General features: G+C 45.9%; 1 protein-coding gene across 2 annotated transcripts in view; it reads left to right on the top strand.

Annotated features, from left to right (window-relative positions):
- The window catches only part of kdm5a (lysine demethylase 5A), a 316,406-nt gene that overhangs the window by 56,516 nt on the left and 241,383 nt on the right, over positions 1 to 18,507 (top strand). For both annotated transcript variants that reach the window (XM_070900728.1, XM_070900727.1), the window contains exons 4-5: positions 8,888 to 9,058; positions 13,292 to 13,348. In XM_070900728.1, coding sequence (XP_070756829.1) covers positions 8,888 to 9,058; positions 13,292 to 13,348 — 228 coding nt within the window. The remainder of the gene's footprint in view (positions 1 to 8,887; positions 9,059 to 13,291; positions 13,349 to 18,507) is intronic.

Genomic DNA, 18,507 nt, shown 5'->3' with positions numbered 1-18,507 from the left:
CAAACACTCCCCCTAGGCCATTGGTTTCAGTTTGTACTGGTCTCACTTCCCCCAGAACCGGTTCCAATGTTGCAGGAATTTGAATCCCTCCCTTTTGCACCACTCCTCAAGCCACGTATTCAACTGAGCTATCCTGCGATTCCTACTCTGACTAGCATGTGGCACTGGTAGCAATCCTGAGATGATTACCTATTGAGGTCCTACTTTTTTATTTAACTCCTAGCTTCCTAAATTCACCTTGTAGGACCTCATCCCATTTTTTACCTATATCGTTGGTACCTATATGCACCACGACAACTTGCTGTTCACCCTCCCCCTCCAAAATGTCCTGCACCCGCTCCGAGACATCCTTGACCCTTGCACCAGGGAGGCAATGTGCCATCCTGGAGTTTCGATTGTGGCTGCAGACATGTCTATCCATTCCCCTTACAATAGAATCCCCTACCACTATAGCTCTCGCTCTTTTTCCTGCCCTCCTGTGCAGCAGAGCCACTCACGGTGCCATGGACTTGGCTGCTGTTGCCCTCCCCTGATGAGTCATCTCCCCAGCAGTACCCAAAAACGGTATATCTGTTTTGGGGGGAGTTGACCGCAGGGGACCCCTGCACTACCTTCCTTCCACTGCTCTTCCTGTTGGTCTCCCATTCCCCATCTGTCTGTGTAACCTTTACCTGCGGTAAGACCAACTCACTCAACGTGCTATTCGCGGCATCCTCAGCATCGCAGATGCTCCAGAGTGAATCCACCCGCAGCTCCAGTGTCGCAATGCAGTCTGTCAGGAGCTGCAGCAGGACACATTTCCCGCACATGTAGTTGTCAGGAATATTGGAAGCGTCCCTGAGTTCCCACTTCGCACAGGAGGAGCATGACTTAACCCCTAGATTAACTTAATTTGGCAACAGCAATGATAAAGGAAAAGAAAAAGAAAAACTACTCGCCAATCACTTACCCCCTTGGCTGTGATGTCACCTTTCGATTTCTTTCTACTACTTTGTTTACCTTCTGCCCCTGCACCTGCTGGCCTCTCCGACTCCCCGTACTCTCGCTGCTCCGAACTCCCGCCTTCCGACGATGTTGGGCCTTTTGTAGGCCTCGCGGACTCCCCGGACTTGTGCTGTTCCGAACTCCCGCATGTCGACGACGTTGGGCCTTTTGTAGGCCCCTCGGACTCCCCGGACTCGCACTTCTCCGAACGGGGTGAGGGGTGAGTTGGCAAAGGTAGATTGGGAAATTAAATTAAAATGTAGATAAGCAGTGGCAAACATTTAAAGAAATATTCCAAAATTCTCAACGTGTATACATTCCATTGAGAAATAAAAACTCCATGGGAAAAGTAATCTATCTGTGGTTATCAAGTTCACCTAATATATGAATGGTCCCCTTTTCGAAACTGGACGGAAAAATTAGATTTAAGAGGACATACCAAGTCTGGTGGAATGGGTGGACACGTAGCAGATGAAATTTAACGCAGAAAAGTGTGAACTGATACATTTTGGTAGGAAGAACGAGGAGATGCAATATAAACTAAAGGGTACAATTCTGAAGGTGGTGCATGAACAGAGATCTGGGGGTATATGTGCACAAATCATTGAAGGAGGCAGGGCAGGTTGAGAAAACAGTTTAAAAAAAGCATATGGGATCCTGAGCTTCATAAATAGAAGCATCGAGTACAAAAGCAAGGAAATTACGGTGAGCCTTTATAAAACACTGGTTTGGCCTCAACTGGAGTATTGTGTCCAATTCTGGGCAGCGTACTTTAGGAAGAGGGTGCAGAAAAATAAGAGAATGTTTCCAGGAATGAGGGACTTCAGTTACGTGGATAGTCTGGAGAAGCTGGGGTTGTTCTCCTTAGAGCAGGGGTAGTTGAGAGGAGACTTGATAGGTGCTCAAAATCATGAGTGGTTGGGCTTGCTACATACTGACTAAAAAAGTTCTCTTGAATGCATTTCAAGAATTCTGCACTCTCTATACCCTTCACACTAAATTTGTCCCAATCAATATTTGGATAGTTAAAATCTCCTACAATTACTTACTCTATGGTTTTTGGACTTCACAGCAATTTCCCTACACATTTGCTCCTCTAACTCCCTCTCACTGTTTGGGGGTCTATAATACACGCCCAGCAGTGTGATCGTCCCTTTTTTATTTTTCAATCCGATACATATTGCCTTATTTGATGATCCCTCTAACATATCATCCCTCCTCATCGCTGTAATAGTTTCTTTAATCAGTATCGCCCCCCCCACCACCTTTTTACCCTCTCTTGTCTAAAAATCCTGTAGCCAGAAATATTGATCTGCCAAACCTGCCCCTGTTTCAGCCATTTTTCTGTAATGGATATAATGTCATACTCCCAAGTGTCTACCTGTGCTCTTAGCTCATCCGCCTTCTTCGCTTTTCTCCTTGAATTCAAGTATATACCATTTCGTACACTACTTGAGCAATTAATGGGACTAAAAGCTGAAAAATGCTCTGGACCTGATGGCCTACATCCTAGGGTTCTAACAGAGGCGGTTGCAGAGATGGTGAATGCTTTGGTTGTGATCTTCCCACATTTTCTAGATTCTAGAAGAGTCCCAGTGGATTGGAAGGTAGCACATGTAACACCGCTATTCAAGAAAGGAGGGAGAAAGCTAGAAACTACAGGCGAGTTAGCCTGACATCAGTCGCCGGGAAAGTGCAGGAATCCATTATTAAGGAAGTGTTAAGAGGCCACTTCGAAAATCGTAATATGATTAGGCAAAATCATCATGGCTTTATGAAAGGGAAATCGTGCATCACCAATTGATGAGAGAGTTTTTTGAGGACTAGCAGGGTAGATAAAGGGGAACTAGTGGACTTGGTATATTTGGATTTTCTAAAGTATTCGATAAGGTGCCACATTAAAGATTGCTATACAAGGTAAGGGCTGTTGGGGGCAATACATTGGCATGGATAAAGGATTGGCGAAAGGAGAGTAGAGATAAACTACCTCGAAAAATTACAGGTAACATTGGTAGCAATACTGTGGAGGAGGATTTCCTGGAGTGTACAAGGGATGGTTTTCTAGACCAGTATGTCGGGGAACCAACTAGAGAGTAGGCCATCCGAGACTGGGTCTTATGTAATGAGAGAGGATTAATTAGCAATCTGGTCGTGCAAGGCCCCTTGGGGAAGAGTGACCATAATATGGTGGAATTCTTCATTAAGGTGGAGAGTGACACAGTTAATTCAGAGACTAGGGTCCTGAACTTAAAGAAAGGTGAATTGGCTAGGGTAGACTGGCGAATGATACTTAAAGGGTTGACAATGGATAGGCAATGGCAGACATTTAAAGATCACATGGATGAACTACAAAATTTGTACATCCCTGTCTGGCGTAAAAATAAAACGGTGAAGGTGGCTTTACCGTGGCTAAGAAGGGAAATTAGGGATAGTGTTAAATCCAAGGAAGAGGCATATAAATTGGCCAGAAAAAGCAACAAACCGGAGGACTGGGAGAAATTTAGAATTCAGCAGAGGAGGACAAAGGGTTTAATTAAGAGGGGGAAAATAGAGTATGAGAAGAAGCTTGCCGGAAACATAAAAACTGACTGCAAAAGCTTCTATAGATATGTGAAGAAAAAAAGATTAGTGAAGACTAATGTAGGTCCCTTGCAGTCAGAATCAGGTGCATTTATAATGGGGAACAAGGAAATGACAGACCAATTGAACAAATACTTTGGTTCTGTCTTCACTAAGGAAGACACAAATAACCTCCCTAAAATACTAGCGGACCGAGGGTCGAGTGAGAAGGAGGAACTGAAGGAAATCCTTATTAGTCAGGAAATGGTGTTAAGGAAATTGATGGGATTGAAGGCCGATAGTCTGCATCCCAGAGTAATTAAGGAAGTGGCCCGGAAATAGTAGATGCATTGGTGGTCATTTTCCAACATTCCATGGACTCTGGATCAGTTCCTATGGATTGGAGGCTAGCTAATATATCCCCACTTTTTAAAATGGAGGGAGAGAGAAAACGGAATTATAGACCGGTTAGCCTAACATCGGTAGTGGGGAAAATGTTGGAATCACTCATTAAGGATGAAATAGCAACGCATTTGGAAAGCAGGGACAGGATCGGTCCAAGTCAGCATGGATTTATGAAAGGGAAATCATGCTTGACAAATCTTCTAGAATTTTTTGTGGATGTAATTAGCAGAGTGCATAAGGGAGAACCAGTGGATGTGGTAGTATTTGGACTTTCAAAAGGCTTTTGACAAGGTCCCACACAAGAGATTAGTGTGCAAAGTCAAAGCGCATGGATTTGGGGGGTAATGTATTGACGTGGATAGAGAACTGGCTGGCAGACAGGAAGCAAAGAGTGGAAACAAACGGGTCCTTTTCAGAATGGCAGGCAGTGACTAGTGGGGTACTGCAAGGCTGCAAGGTTCAATGCTGGGACCCCAGCTATTTACAATATACATCAATGATTTAAACGAAAGAATTGAATATAATATCTCCAAGTTTGCAGATGACACTAAGCTGGATGGCAGTGTGAGCTGTGAGGAAGATGCTAAAAGGCTGCGGAGTGACTTGGACAGGTTAGGTGAGTGGGCAAACGCATGCAGATGCAGTATAATGTAGATAAATGTGAGGTTATCCACTTTGGTGGCCAAGGCAGATTATTATCTGAATGGTGGCAGTTTAGTAAAAGGGGAGGTGCAATGAGACCTGGGTGTCATGGTACATCAGTCATTGAAAGTAGGCATGCAGGTACAGCAGACAGTTAAGAAAGCATGTTGACCTTCATAGCGAGAGGATTTGAGTATAGGAGCAGGGAGGTCTTACTGCAGTTGTACAGGGCCTTGGTGAGACCTCACCTTGACTATTGTGTGCAGATTTGGTCTCCTAATCTGAGGAAGGACATCCTTGCTATTGAGGGAGTGCAGCAAAGGTTCACCAGACTGATTCCCGGGATGGCAGGACTGAGATATGAAGAAAGACTGGATCGAGTAGGTTTATATTCACTGGAATTTACAAGAATGAGAGGGAATCTCATAGAAACATAAAATTCTGACGGGATTGGACAGGTTAGATGCAGGAAGAATGTTCCCGATGTTGGGGAAGTCCAGAACCAAGGGACACAGTCTAAGGATAAGGAGTAAGCCATTTAGGACTGAGATGAGGAGAAACTTCTTCACCCAGAGAATTGTGAACCTGTGGAATTCTCTACCACAGAAAGTTGTTGAGGCCAGTTCGTTAGATATATTCAATAGCGAGTTAGATATGGCCCTTACGGCTAAAGGGATCAAGGGGTATTGAGAGAAAGCAGGAATGGGGTACTGAAGTTGCATGATCAGCCATGATCATATTGAATGGCGGTGCAGGCTCAAAGGGTCGAAAGGCCTACTCCTGCACCTATTTCTTATGTTTCTAAAAACAGCAATGGTCCTAGTACTGAACCTTGGGGAATGCCACTGTACCTCCCTGCAATCCCTCACCACAGCTCTCTCTTCTGTCCCTTAATCAGTTTTGTATCAATGCTGTGACGACCGCTTTTTTGCGTCTGCGCACACTGAGGCCAAACTCCAAGTCATCGTCAACACCTCCACCGCGGCATACGAAAGCATGGGCCTTACACTAAACATCCATAAGACAAAGGTCCTCCACCAACCGGACCCCGCCACGCAGCACTGCTCCCCAGTCATCAAGGTCCACGGCGTGGTCTTTGACAACGTGAACCACTTTCCATACCCCGGGAGCCTACTATCAGCAAGGGCAGACATCGATGACTACGTTCAACACCACCTCCAGTGCACTGGCGCAACCTTCGGTCGCCTGAGGAAGAGAGTGTTTGAAGACCAGGCACTCAAATCTGGCACCAAGCTCATGGTCTACAGAGCTGTAGTGATACCTGCCCTCCTGTATGGCTGAGACGTGGACTATATGCAGCAGGCGCCTCAAGTCGCTGGAGAAGTACCACTAGCGCTGCCTCCGCAAAATCCTGCAAATCCACTGCGAGGACAAATGCATCAACGTCAGTGTTCTTGATCAGGCCAACAGCCCCAGCATCGAAGCGCTGACCACACTCGACCAGCTCCGTTGGGCAGGCCACATCGTCCGCATGCTCGACACAAGACTCCATATGCAAGCGCTCTAATCTGAACTCCGACACAGAAACCGAGTCCCAGGTGGGCAGAGGAAATGTTTCAAGGACACCCTCAAAGCCTCCCTGATAAAATGCAACATCCCCATCGACACCTGGGAATCCCTGGCCCAAGACCGCACAAAGTGGAGGAAGAGCATCCGGGAGGGCGCTGAGCACCTGGAGTCTCATTGCCGAGAGCATGCAGAAACCAAGCGCAGGCAGCGGAAGGAGCGTGCGGCAAATCAGACTCCCCACCCACCCTTTCCTTCAACCACTGTCTGTCCCACCTGTGACAGAGACTGTAATTACCGTATTGGACTGTTCAGTCACCTGAGAACTCACTTTTATAGTGGAAGCAAGTCTTCCTCAATTTCGAGGGACTGCCTTTGATGATATGCCATGTGCTTCAATGTTGCTAACCAGCCTAATCTATGATACTTTATCAAAAGCCTTTTGAAAGTCCATGTCATCATCAACTGCACTGCTCTCTTGCCTCATCAAAAAACTCAATCAAGTCAGTCAAACATGATTTGCCCTTAACAAATCCATGCTGGCTCTCGTTTTAGTCCATGCTTGTCCAAGTGGCTGTTCATTTTCTCCCGGATTATTAGTTGTAAAAGCTTCCCCGCCATCGGTGTTAAACTGACAGGCCTAGTACTGAACCCTGGGGAATGCCACTGCATACCTCCCTCTAGTCCCAAAACATCCATTCACCAAAACTCTCTTTTCTATCGCTTAGCCAATTATGTATCCACACTGCTACAGCCCGTTTTATGCCGTGATGTCCCTTACCCTGGCACTAGGGAGGCAACCTACCAAACGGGTCTTGTGTCGATGGTCGCAGAACTGCCTGTCTGTCCCCCTGACTATCGAATGCCCAATTATGGTGTTCCTATACTTCGCTGTAGCCCCCTGTGCATTCCTTTGCCTCACGGTGCCAGGCTTGGCACTGCACTCCTTGGAGGTGTCGTCCCCCTTGCCAGTATTCAGTGCTGAATGTGGGTTTGAGAGTGCCACACTCCCAGAGAATCCCTGCATTGCCTGCCTCTTCCTACCCTTCCGGGTGGCCACCCCCTTGCTATTCTGAATTCCGTCTGGTTCTGGGGTGACCACCTTTTGGAACTAGCATAGATACATTTATGTTGATTGGGTGAAATGAAGGGTCGGAGGAGGCTCATGTGGAGCATAAACACCGGCATGGACCTGTTTGGCTGAATGGCCTATTGCTGTGCTGTAAATACAATTTTGATTTAATTTGCAACTGTCAAATTGTTTCCTATGGTTACTTTTTGTTCAGTGTTCGGGTTGAACCTGTTTGTTCCCCATAACAGTTGCATCAGTTGGAACTGTATCAGTCAGAACCCTCTTAGCTGCGCAGGCACTCGCTGGCCATTGTAAATCCCACGCACGCACAGAAACTTAAAGGCACCTCACATTAAAAGAAACCGTCTGTGGAGAAGGAAGTGCAGCTCACATGGAACATTGGTCACAACTGTTTGCTTTTGAGAGGTTTGGTTTCATGAAGATTTGGGTACATTGACAAATTCAATGCATCACAAACAATCCAAATATTGAAAATAAGATGAATAAGAAATAGGATATTAAAAAACTATCAGCCATGTGGTATTTACATATATTCTAAAGTGTGAAAGGTGTAAAAATATGGACTGACTGAGGTTGGGCTAGGTTAAGGTGAGCTTGAAAGCTTTTTCCACAAGAAAGTGGTCAAAATAGGATGTTAGCAGAAGAGTGCTGGGACTGATAAAACTCTGAATCCCTTTCAAATGCGTTTTACTTTTTCTTCTCCCCTTTTTTCTACTGAAGGGACAGGCATATGGTGAGTAAGATTCCACGAGTGCTAACAGTCTGATGCCTTACTCAAATGATCATTCTTGCTTTATAAGCCGAGCCAGTGCGTGTCAATAGGCATTAGATTGTGACGAGGAGCAGGAGCCCTGGTTTGTGAGCACAGAACAAGGATCTAATCTGGAATTTTCCTGTTTCATGTGGCTCAGTAACCACGCCACTGAGCCATAAGAAAAGCAGATTTTACATAAGAACATAAGAAATAGGAGCAGGAGTCGGTCATACGGCCCCTCGAGCCTGCTCCGCCATTCAATACGTTCATGGCTGATCCAATTATGGACTCTGGTCCACTTCCCTGCCCGCTCCCCATAACCCCTTATTCCCTTATCGGTGAAGAAACTGTCTATTTCTGTCTTAAATTTACTCAATGTCCCAGCTTCCATAGCTCTCTGAGGCAGCGAATTCCACAGATCCACAACCCTCTGAGAGAAGAAATTTCTCCTCATCTCAGTTTTAAATGGGCGGTCCTTTATTCTAAGATTATGCCCCCTAGCTCTCGTCTTTCCCCCATCAGTGGAAACATCCTCTCTGCATCCACCTTGTCAAGCCCCCTCATAATCTTATACTTTTCGATAACCTCTCATTCTTCTGAATTCCAATGAGTAGAGGCCCAACCTACTCAACCTTTCCTCATATGTCAACCCCCTGATCTCCAGAATCAACCTAGTGAACCTTCTCTGAACTGCCTCCAAAGCAAGTATATCCCTTCATAATATGGAAACCAAAACTGTACGGAGTATTCCAGATGTGGCCTCACCAACTGTATAACTGTAGCAAGACTTCCCTGCTTTTATACACCATCCCCTTTGCAATAAAGGCCAAGATTCCATTGGCCTTCCTGATCACTTTTGTTTAATTTTATTTTATGGTTCAGACATACTCCTAATATATTAAATTTGCATTTTTCTTCTACAGATGGTCGCAAGTGAGGGTGGATTTGAAGTGCTGTGTAAAGAGAAAAGATGGGCCAAGGTAGCCAGTCGAATGAGTTATCCCCAAGGAAAGGGCATTGGCTCGCTGTTGCGCTCCCACTACGAGAGGATTCTTTATCCATATGAGCTGTTTCAAACAGGAGCCAGTCTCTCGGTAAGATTAATCTACATAAAAATGTTGCCGTACTTCAGCATCCAAGAGTTACTTAGAGGGAACAGTTACACTACCAGAGATGCTGATCAGATAATTGGGTGGGTTTATCCACCAATGATCATTTAATGTTTTCATTCAAGTTTTGACTGGAAGTCCTCTGTCTTGCCCCAAAGCTTTATTTTGAAAGTGATATTTTTGCACTGAGCTACATTTGAATTGCACATTCTGAACATGTGCAGTGTATCTCCCAGCACCATTCAGTCACCTAATTTGTTGGATTTTTAAATTGTTTTAGCAATTTAATCAGAGATATTTACAGCATGGAAGGAGACCATTTCGGTCTCCCCTCAGCCTCTTCTGTTGCAAAGAAAACAGACCCAGTATCTCCAATCTTTCCTCAGCCAAAGTTCTCCAGTCCAGGCAACATTCTTGTAAATCTCCTCTGCACCCTTTCTAGTGCAATCACATCTTTCCTGTAATGTGGTGACCAGAACTGCACACAGTACTCCAGCTGCAGCCTAACCAGTGTTTTATACAGTTCAAACAGAATGTCCTTGCTCTTGTATTCTATGCCTCGACTAATAAAGGAAAGTATTCCATATGCCGCCTTCACCACCTTTCAGGGATCTGTGGACCTGCACTCCAAGGTCCCTTTGTTCCTCTACACTTTTCAGTGTCCTACCATTTAATGTGTATTCCCTTGCCTTGTTAGCCCTCCCCAAATGCATTCCCTCACACTTATCCGGATTGAATTCCATTTGCCTCTGTTCTGCCCACCTGACCAGTACATTGATATCTTCCTGCAGTCCGCAGCTTTCTTCTTCATTATCAACCACACAGCCTATTTTAGTGTCACCTGCAAACTTCTTAATCATACTCCCAACATTCAAGTCCAAGTCATTGATATATACCACAAACAACAAGGGACCCAGCACTGAGCCCTGTGGAACCCCACTGGATACAGCCTTCCAGTCACAAAAACACCCATCAACCATTACCCTTTGCTTCCTGCTTCTGAACCAATTTTGGGTCCAACTTGCCACTTGGCCCTGGATCCCATGGGCTTTTACTTTCGTGACAAGTCTGCAATGTGGGACCTTTATCAAAAGCATTGCTAAATTCCACACACACTACATCATACGCACTGGCCTCATCAACCTTCCTGGTTATCTCCTCAAAAAATTTAATCAAGTTAGTCAGACACGACCTTACCTTAACAAATCCACGCTGACTGTCTTTGATTAATCCATGTCTTTCCAATTGAAGATTTATCCTGTCCCTCAGGATTTTTCCAATAATTTTCCCATCACTGAAGTTAGGCTGACTGGCCTGTAATTTCTCCCTTATTAAACAAAGGTACAACATTAGCAGTCCTCCAGTCCTCTGGCACCGCACCTGTAGCCAGAGAGAGCTGGAAAATGATGGTCAGAGCCTCTGCTATTTCCTCTTTTGCCTCTCAACAGCCTGATATACATTTCATCCAGGCCTGGGGATTTATCCACTTTCAAGCTGCTAAGCCACTCAAAATGTCCTCTCACTGTTTATCTCGTCTAATATTTCACACTCCTTCTCCCTCACTGCAAAGTCTGAATCGCCCCTCTCTTTTTTGTGAAAACAGATTCAAACTATTCATTAAGAATCATACCCACGTCTTCTGTCTCCACACACAGATTTCCTTTATGGTCCCTAATAGGCCCCACTCTTTCTCTCGTTATCCTCTTGCTCTTAATGTGTTTATAAAACATCTTTGGGTTTTCTGCGATTTTACTTGCCAACATTCTTTCATACTCTTTCTTTGCTTTCCTGACCATTTTTGTTCAATTGATTTTTTTAAGATTCTTTGAAGAAAATCTAGAATAAAAGTTAGTCAGTGACGTTTATGTTGACTTTTTTATATCGCTGTTGAACTTATTTTTAACAATAAATAAACCAAGGCTGTGTTGATTACAAACCTGTTGTAGCCTTCTCCACCTGCCCTGTGGCATCTTTAGAATTTTTATTTGAATTCTTATTTTGGAAATTAGAAATTTAAATTATGGAGAAAAATGGTGAATGATAAAATGTTTCAAAGCATTGAACAATTTATATTCGCGCTCTCTGACTTCTCTAATGCCACCCCGCCCCCCATTGTCTGCCCTTGCTCTGTCTCTGAGTTGGGTTTGAGTGGTCACAGATTGGGCCCAATTGGAACAGGATGATGACGATTGTACTCTGACAATTTTTCCGATTGTACTCTTCCACGAATGAATTTCAAATGGGATTGCTGATCTGTTACACTGGGAGGCTGATTGCTTGTAAAATGTTAACCGCTCACAGCACCACTAGCTATTTTACTGTGTGACATTGGTACATGTTCATTGAAAATTTACATTTTCCCTTCCCTAGCCCACCGGGACAAACTTCATCTGAGGTTCCACCTGCCCAAGCCCTAAACTCGCTTCTTTCTTCAGTTTCTCTTTGATCACCCCTCTTGACCTCTCCAAACTCATCTGTCCATGAGACCCACTTCCTGCTCCCTTGACTCTGTTCCCACCAAACTGCTGACCACCCAACTTCCTTTCCTGGCTCCCATGTTAGCTGACATTGTTAACGGTTCTCTCTCCTCAGGTACTGTTCCCCCTCTCACTCAAAATCATCACCCCTCTCAAAAAAAACAACCCTTGACCTCACTGTGCTTGCAACCGCCCTGTCTCCAACCTCCCTTTCCTCTCCAAAGTTCTTGAACGTGCTGTCGCCTCCCAAATCTGTGACCGTCTTTCCCTCAATTCCATGTTTGAATCCCTTCAATCTGGTTTCTGCCCCTGCCACAGTATCAAAACGGCTCTCCTCAAAGTCACAAATGACATCCTTTGTGACTGTGACAAAGGTAAACTATCCCTCCTCGTCCTTCCCGACTTGTCTGCAGCCTTTGACACAGTTGAGCACTCCATCCTCCTCCAACGCCTCTCCACCACCGTCCAGCTGGGTGGGACTGCACTCGCCTGGTTCCATTCTTATCTATCTAATCGTAGCCAGAAAATCACCTGCAACGGCTTCTCTTCCCGCTCCCGCATCGTTACCTCTGGTGTCCCCCAAGGATCTATCCTTGGCCCCTCCTATTTCTCATGTACGTGTTGCCCCTTGGCAACATCATCCGGAAACACAGAGTCAGTTTCCACATGTACGCTGACGACACCCAGCTCTACCTCACCACCACTTCTCTCAAACCCTCCACGGTCTCTAAATTGTTAGACTCCTTGTGCGATATCCAGTACTGGATGAGCAGAATTTTTCTGCAATTATTGGGAAAACTGAAGCCATTGTATTTGGTCCCCACCACAAACTGCGTTGCCTAACCATTGACTCCATCCCTCTCCCTGGCATCTGTCTGAGGCTGACCACACTGTTCACAACCTAGGCGTCCTATTGAAATGAGCGGTATAACTAAAACCGCCTTTTTCCACCTCAGCAACATTGCCTGTCTCCATCCCTGCCTCAGCTCATCTGCTGCTGAAACCCTCATCCATGCCTTTGTTACCTCTAGATTTGACTATTCCAACGCACTCTTGGCTGACCTCCCATATTCTACACTACGTAAACTTGAGGTCACCCAAAACTCAGCAGCCTGTGTCCTAATTCTCACCAAGTCCTGCTCACCCATCACCCCTGTGTGCGCTGACCTACATTGGCTCCTGGTTAAACAACACCTTGATTTCAAAATTCTCATCCTTGTTTATAAATCCCTCCATGGCCTCGCCCTTCCCTATCGCTGTAATCTGTTTCAGCCTCTCAACCTCCCCCGAGATGTCTGCACTCCTCAAATTCTGCCCTCTTGAGCATCCCTGATTATCATCGCTCAACCATTGGTGGCCGTGCCTTCAGCTACCTGGGTCCCAAGCTCTGGAACTCCCTCCCTAAACCTATCCGTCTCTCTACCTCCTTTTAAGATGCTCATAAAACCTACCTCTTTAACCAAGCTTTTGGTCATCTGCCATAATTTCTTCTGATATGACTCGGTGTCAAATTTATCTGTTTTGTCTAGTAACACTGCTGTGAAGCGCCTTGGGATGTTTTACTTCGTTAAAGGTGCTATATAAATAAAAGTTATTGCAAACACTGCAGATTCCTAATCCTTTGAGTCCTGAACTATGCTGCAGTATTTACTAGAAGTATTGGTCTCCCCATGCCTTGATGATGGTAGTGTCCATTAGTGCCTTGTGAACATTAATTCTGCTGTTGTTTGTCTTGTAACAGACTCCTGAAAACACCTCTGTGCAGATTTTCCCTGGCTCTGTGAAAATCTTGAATCGGGTAGGTAAACCTCTGGTGCTTAATAACCTGTATCTCTCTCCCCTCTCCCTGCCCCAGTTGTATTGTTTACCAATTGTAGCTGCTGTCTATCATCATCATAGGCAGTTCCTTGGAATCGAGGAAGACTTGCTTCCACTCTTAGCATGAGTTCTTAGGTAGCTGAACAATCCAGTACGAGAGCCACAGACTCTGTCACAGGTGGGATAGACAGTAGTTGAAGGAAAGGGTGGGCGGGGATTCTGGTTTGCCGCACGCTCCTTCTGTTGCCTGTGCTTGATTTCTGCATGCTCTTGGCGACGAGACTCGAGGTGCTCAGCGCCCTCCCAGATGCACTTCCTCTACTTCGGGCGGTCTTTGGCCAGGGACTCCCAGGTGTCAGTGGCGATGTCGCTCTTTATCAGGGAGGCTTTGAGGGTGTCCTTGTAACGTTTCCGCTGCCGACCTTTGGCTCGTTTGCCATGGACGAGTTCCGAGTTGAGTGCTTGCTTTGGGAGTCTCGGTGTCTGCCATGCGAACTATGTGGCTTGCCCAGCGGAGCTGGTCAGTGCTTCGGGGATGTTAGCCTGGACGAGGATGCTAATGTTGGTGCGCCTGTCCTCCCAGAGGATTTGTAGGATCTTGCAGTGACATCGTTGGTGGTATTTCTCCAGTGACTTGAGATGTCTGCTGTACATGGTCCACGTCTCTGAGCCATACAGGAGGGCGGGTATTACTATGGCCTTGTAGACCGTGAGCTTAGTGACCGTTTTGAGGGCCTGGCCTTTAAACACTCTTTTCCTCAGGCAGCCGAAGGCTGCACTGGAGGCGGTGTTGGATCCCGTCGTCAATGCCTGCTCTTGTTGATGGGAGGCTCCCGAGATAAGGGAAGTGGTTCACGTTGTCTAGGACCACGCCGTGGATCTTGATGACTGGTGGGCAGTGCTGTGCGGCGAGGACAGGCTGGTGGAGGACCTTTGTCTTACGGATGTTAAATGCAAGGCCCATGCTTTCATATGCCTCGGTGAATATATCAACTATGTTCTGGAGCTGCTGTGAGGAATGGACAAGTGACAAGGTTTTAGTTTGGATTATGCTTCAAGGCAATAATGCAATTGAGCTTTGTTCAAATCGGGCACTCGTCATCGTTGCTTTCTTGGAGCCCTGAGCTTGTGTGACAGACTCTTGACTTGGTCCAATATTTACATATTCCTTGGAGCATGTTTCATTTTCTTGTTTGCGTATTGTACAGATACTTTAGATCTGCAGTTGCCCAGCTCATGGCCTTCTGAAGATGTTGTTATGGACCACATTCTGAATTTGCATTTGTGTAATGCCTCTCGCGTAGAAGAACATGTCTCAGCGGTTTACAAGGAGGATAGGACATCAAATAGGATGCAGGCAAGAAAAGTAATTTCGGGAGGAGGGGGGAGGAATCTAAAATGTTAGCTTTTCCCTGTCACGAGGACTGGTTCCAAGAGGTACATCAGATTTGCAGGTGCTGGAAAGTTGTCGTCTTTGAAACCCTGTGATGATGGGCAGTTTCTGGTTGGTTATTCCTGGCTACCCTTGGTCTACAGTGCATTTAAATCTCAATCATCCATGTCATTTATCTGCTTTGAATTAAACTCTTTGATCTTAGTTACTATGTTTTGAGTTGAGCCCCGATAAATGATATTGAGCCTCCTCCTGCAAGCTTCATTTTCTCTGAGGGCTTCTTCCTGCTTTACACAAGTCACTTGGCTAAAAGTGGTGCCATATAATAGGAGCAGCTAGTACTGTTTTGTTGAAGTAAATTAGGAACTACAGTGTTGGTAATAGAATATACTTTTCTTTGCATGATTTAAAAAAATAATTTAAGTCGTCCTCAAAATATTTGTAGACTTCTGCCAAAATTGGGAGAGCTGTCCCACGGACAAGAGCCTGACAATCATACTCGTAGAAATATATCTTTCAGCCAACGTCCCATATTCCTCCATCACCATCCCTGCGTATGCCCTGTCCCACCGGCAGGACAGAGGTGGCTGCACAGGGGTACACAGTTGGGTGTGAGTGGCCCTGGTAGTCCTCAACATTGACTCCGGACCAATGTTCCCTGCAAGCTATATGGCTGTGCAGCAGTCCAGGGATCCCACGATGCCAGCTTTTCAATGCAAAACCAGCGTGTGCGGGGTATTTTGAGTGGCCCGTGCAGCCCTGTAAAGATGGGGAACATTGCTCCGGACCCCATGCAGTCTCATGGCATCCGATCAAACATGGGCAAGGAAACCTGGTGATTACCACCCACCGCCCTCCCGCAGCTGATGAATCTGTACTGCTCCAGGTTGAACACCACTTGGAGGAGGCACTGAGGGCAGCAAGGCACAGAATGTACTCTTCACCAAGAGTGGCTCAGTAGCACCACCAATGGCCAAGTCCTGAAGTACATAGCTGCCAGACTGGGCCTGCAGCAGGTGGTGAGAGAACCAAAATGAGGGAAAAACCTACTTGATCTCATCCTCACCAATCTATCTGTTGCAGATGCATCTGTCCATGACGGCATTGGTGGCAGTGATCACTGCACAGTCATTGTGGAGATGAAGTCCTGTCTTCACACTGAGAACACCCTCCATCGTGTAGTATGGCTTTACCACCATGCTAAAGGGGATAGATTCAGAACATGGAATCATAGAAATTTACAGCACGGAAGGAGGCCATTTCAGTCCATCGTGTCCACGCTGGCCGACCAAGAGCTACCCAGCCTCATCCCACATTCCAGCTCTTGGTCTGTAGCCCTGTAGGTTACGGCACTTTGAGTGCACATCCAAGTATCTTTTAAATGTGGTGAGGCTTTCTGCCTCTACCACCCTTTTAGGCAGCTCAAAACTGGGTATCCATGAGGCACTGTGAGCCATCAGCAGCAGCAGAATTGTATTCCACCACAATCTGTAACCTCATGGCCCAACATATCCCTCACCATTACCATCAAGCCATGGAAAAACTATGGTTCAATGGGGAATGCAGAAGAGCATGTCAGAAGCAGTAGTCAGCGTATTTAAGAATGAAGTGCCAACTTGGTGAAGCTACAATATGAGACTAAATACATGTTAAAAAGCAGAAGCAGCACACTATAGACAGGACTAAGCAATACCACAACCAAAGGCTCAGATCAGCCATGATCATCTTGAATGGCCGAGCAGGCTTGAGGGGTCAGATGGCCGACTGCTGCTCCTATTTCTTAGGTAAAGCTCTGGAATCCTGCCACATCCAGTCGTGAATGGTGGACAATTAAACAAATAACTGGAGGAGAGGCTCCATGAACATCTTCACCTCAATGGTGGCAGAGCCCAGAACGTGAGTGCCAAAGGCAAGGCTGAAGTGTTTGCCACCATCTTCAACCAAGAAGTGCTGAGTGCATGATCCATCTCGGCCTCCTCCGGAGGTCCCACCATCCGTTTTGGTCTGCTCACGTGATGAGCTGCAGAGGAGGGCCATTAGACTCATTGTCAGTCTAAAGCATCTTCCGTTTTCAAGATAGTAGAGGAGCATAGATTTAGAGGTGATCTAACTGAGGTTTATAAGATAATGAAAGGACAGATTGTGTTCTAGTTGACAGTTTATATCAATTAAATAGGTTAGGGAGAACCAGGAGTCAGAAATTTAAGATGAAAAAGGCTAGATCTAGCTTGGATGTTCAGAGGTGCTGCTTTTCCCAGTGAATATTGGGACAGGCTGCCGTCTCGTGCGGTGGATGGTGATTGGCTGAAATTCTTCAAGCTAGAGCTGAACCTGTTTCTGGCTGGGGTGGAGATCACTTCTTACAGAAGGTCGGTACTGCAGGGAATTCTGCCAGAATGATCTGGACTCGTTTCAGTTGTCTAGATGGGTTGGAGAGGAATTTCCCAGATTTTTTTTTCCCCCCACAATTGGATTTTTTAATCTCTCTTTTGCCTCTCTCAGGAAATCTCACAGTTTTGGGTGGGCTGAAGTATATATGTTGCGATACACAAGGTATTGCAATTGTGTGGGACAGGCTCGATGGACCAGAGGTGCTCTAACTGTCAGTCATTGTTCGTATCACAGAAGCCAGTCTTAAGCCAATTCAATTCACTGCACGTGATTTCAAGGAACAGCTGATTACACAAGATACAGCAAAGGCTATGGGCCCTGACATCATCCGAACGGCATCTGTCTACTCTCAATCATCAGCAGAGTAATGGAATGTGGCAACAGGTCTATCAAGCAGCACTTTCTCACCAATAAACTGCTCACCGATGCTCAGTTTATGTTCTGCCAGGACCACCAGGCTCCAGACCTCATTACAGCCATGGTCTGAAGATAGGTTGAGCCGATACTCATTGGAGTTCATAAGAATGAGAGGTGATTTTATTGAAACGTACAAGGTAATGAGGGGGCTTGACAAGGTGGATGCAGAGAGGATATTTCCACTCATAGGGGAAACTAAAACTAGGGAACATAGTCTTAGAATAAGGGGCCGTCCATTTAAAACTGAGATGAGAGAAATTTCTTCTGAGGGTTGTAAATCTATGGAATTCTCTGCCCCAGAGAGCTGTGGAGGCTGGGTCATTGAATATATTTAAGGTGGAGATAGACAGATTTTTGAATGATAAGGGAGTAAAGGGTTCTGGGGAGTGGGCAGGATAGTGGACCTGATTCAATGATCGGATCAGCCATGATATTGAATGATGGAGCAGGCTTGAGGGGCCAAATGGCTGACTCCTGCTCCTGCTCCTATTTCTTCAGTTCTTACGAACATGGACAAAAGAGCTGAATTCCAGAGATGAGGTGAGAGTGACTGCCCTTGACATCAAGACAGCGTTTGACTGAGTGTGTCATCAAGGAGCCCTAGTAAAAATTTAAGTAAATGGGGATCAGGGAAAATGCTCCTGGCTGGAGTCATACCCAGCACAAAGGAAGATGGTTGTGGTTGCTGGAGGTCAATCATCTCAGCCCTAGGACATCGCTGCAGGAGTTCCTCAGGGCAGTGTCCTCGGCCCAACTATCTTCAGACGTTCATCAGTGACCTTCCCTCTATCATAAGGTCAGAAGTGGGGATGTTCGCATCTCCTCAAATAATGAAGTAGTCCGTGCCCGCATGCAGCAAGACCTGGATAATATTTTAGGCTTGGGCTGATAAGTGGCAAGTAACATTCGTGCCACACAAGTGCCAGGCAAAAACTATT

Source organism: Pristiophorus japonicus, chromosome 15 (genome assembly GCF_044704955.1).
Source record: "Pristiophorus japonicus isolate sPriJap1 chromosome 15, sPriJap1.hap1, whole genome shotgun sequence".
Taxonomy (NCBI): Eukaryota; Metazoa; Chordata; class Chondrichthyes; family Pristiophoridae; genus Pristiophorus; species Pristiophorus japonicus.
The sequence above is the reverse complement of the archived record's forward strand: the minus strand, read 5'-3'. Positions and strand labels throughout refer to the sequence as shown.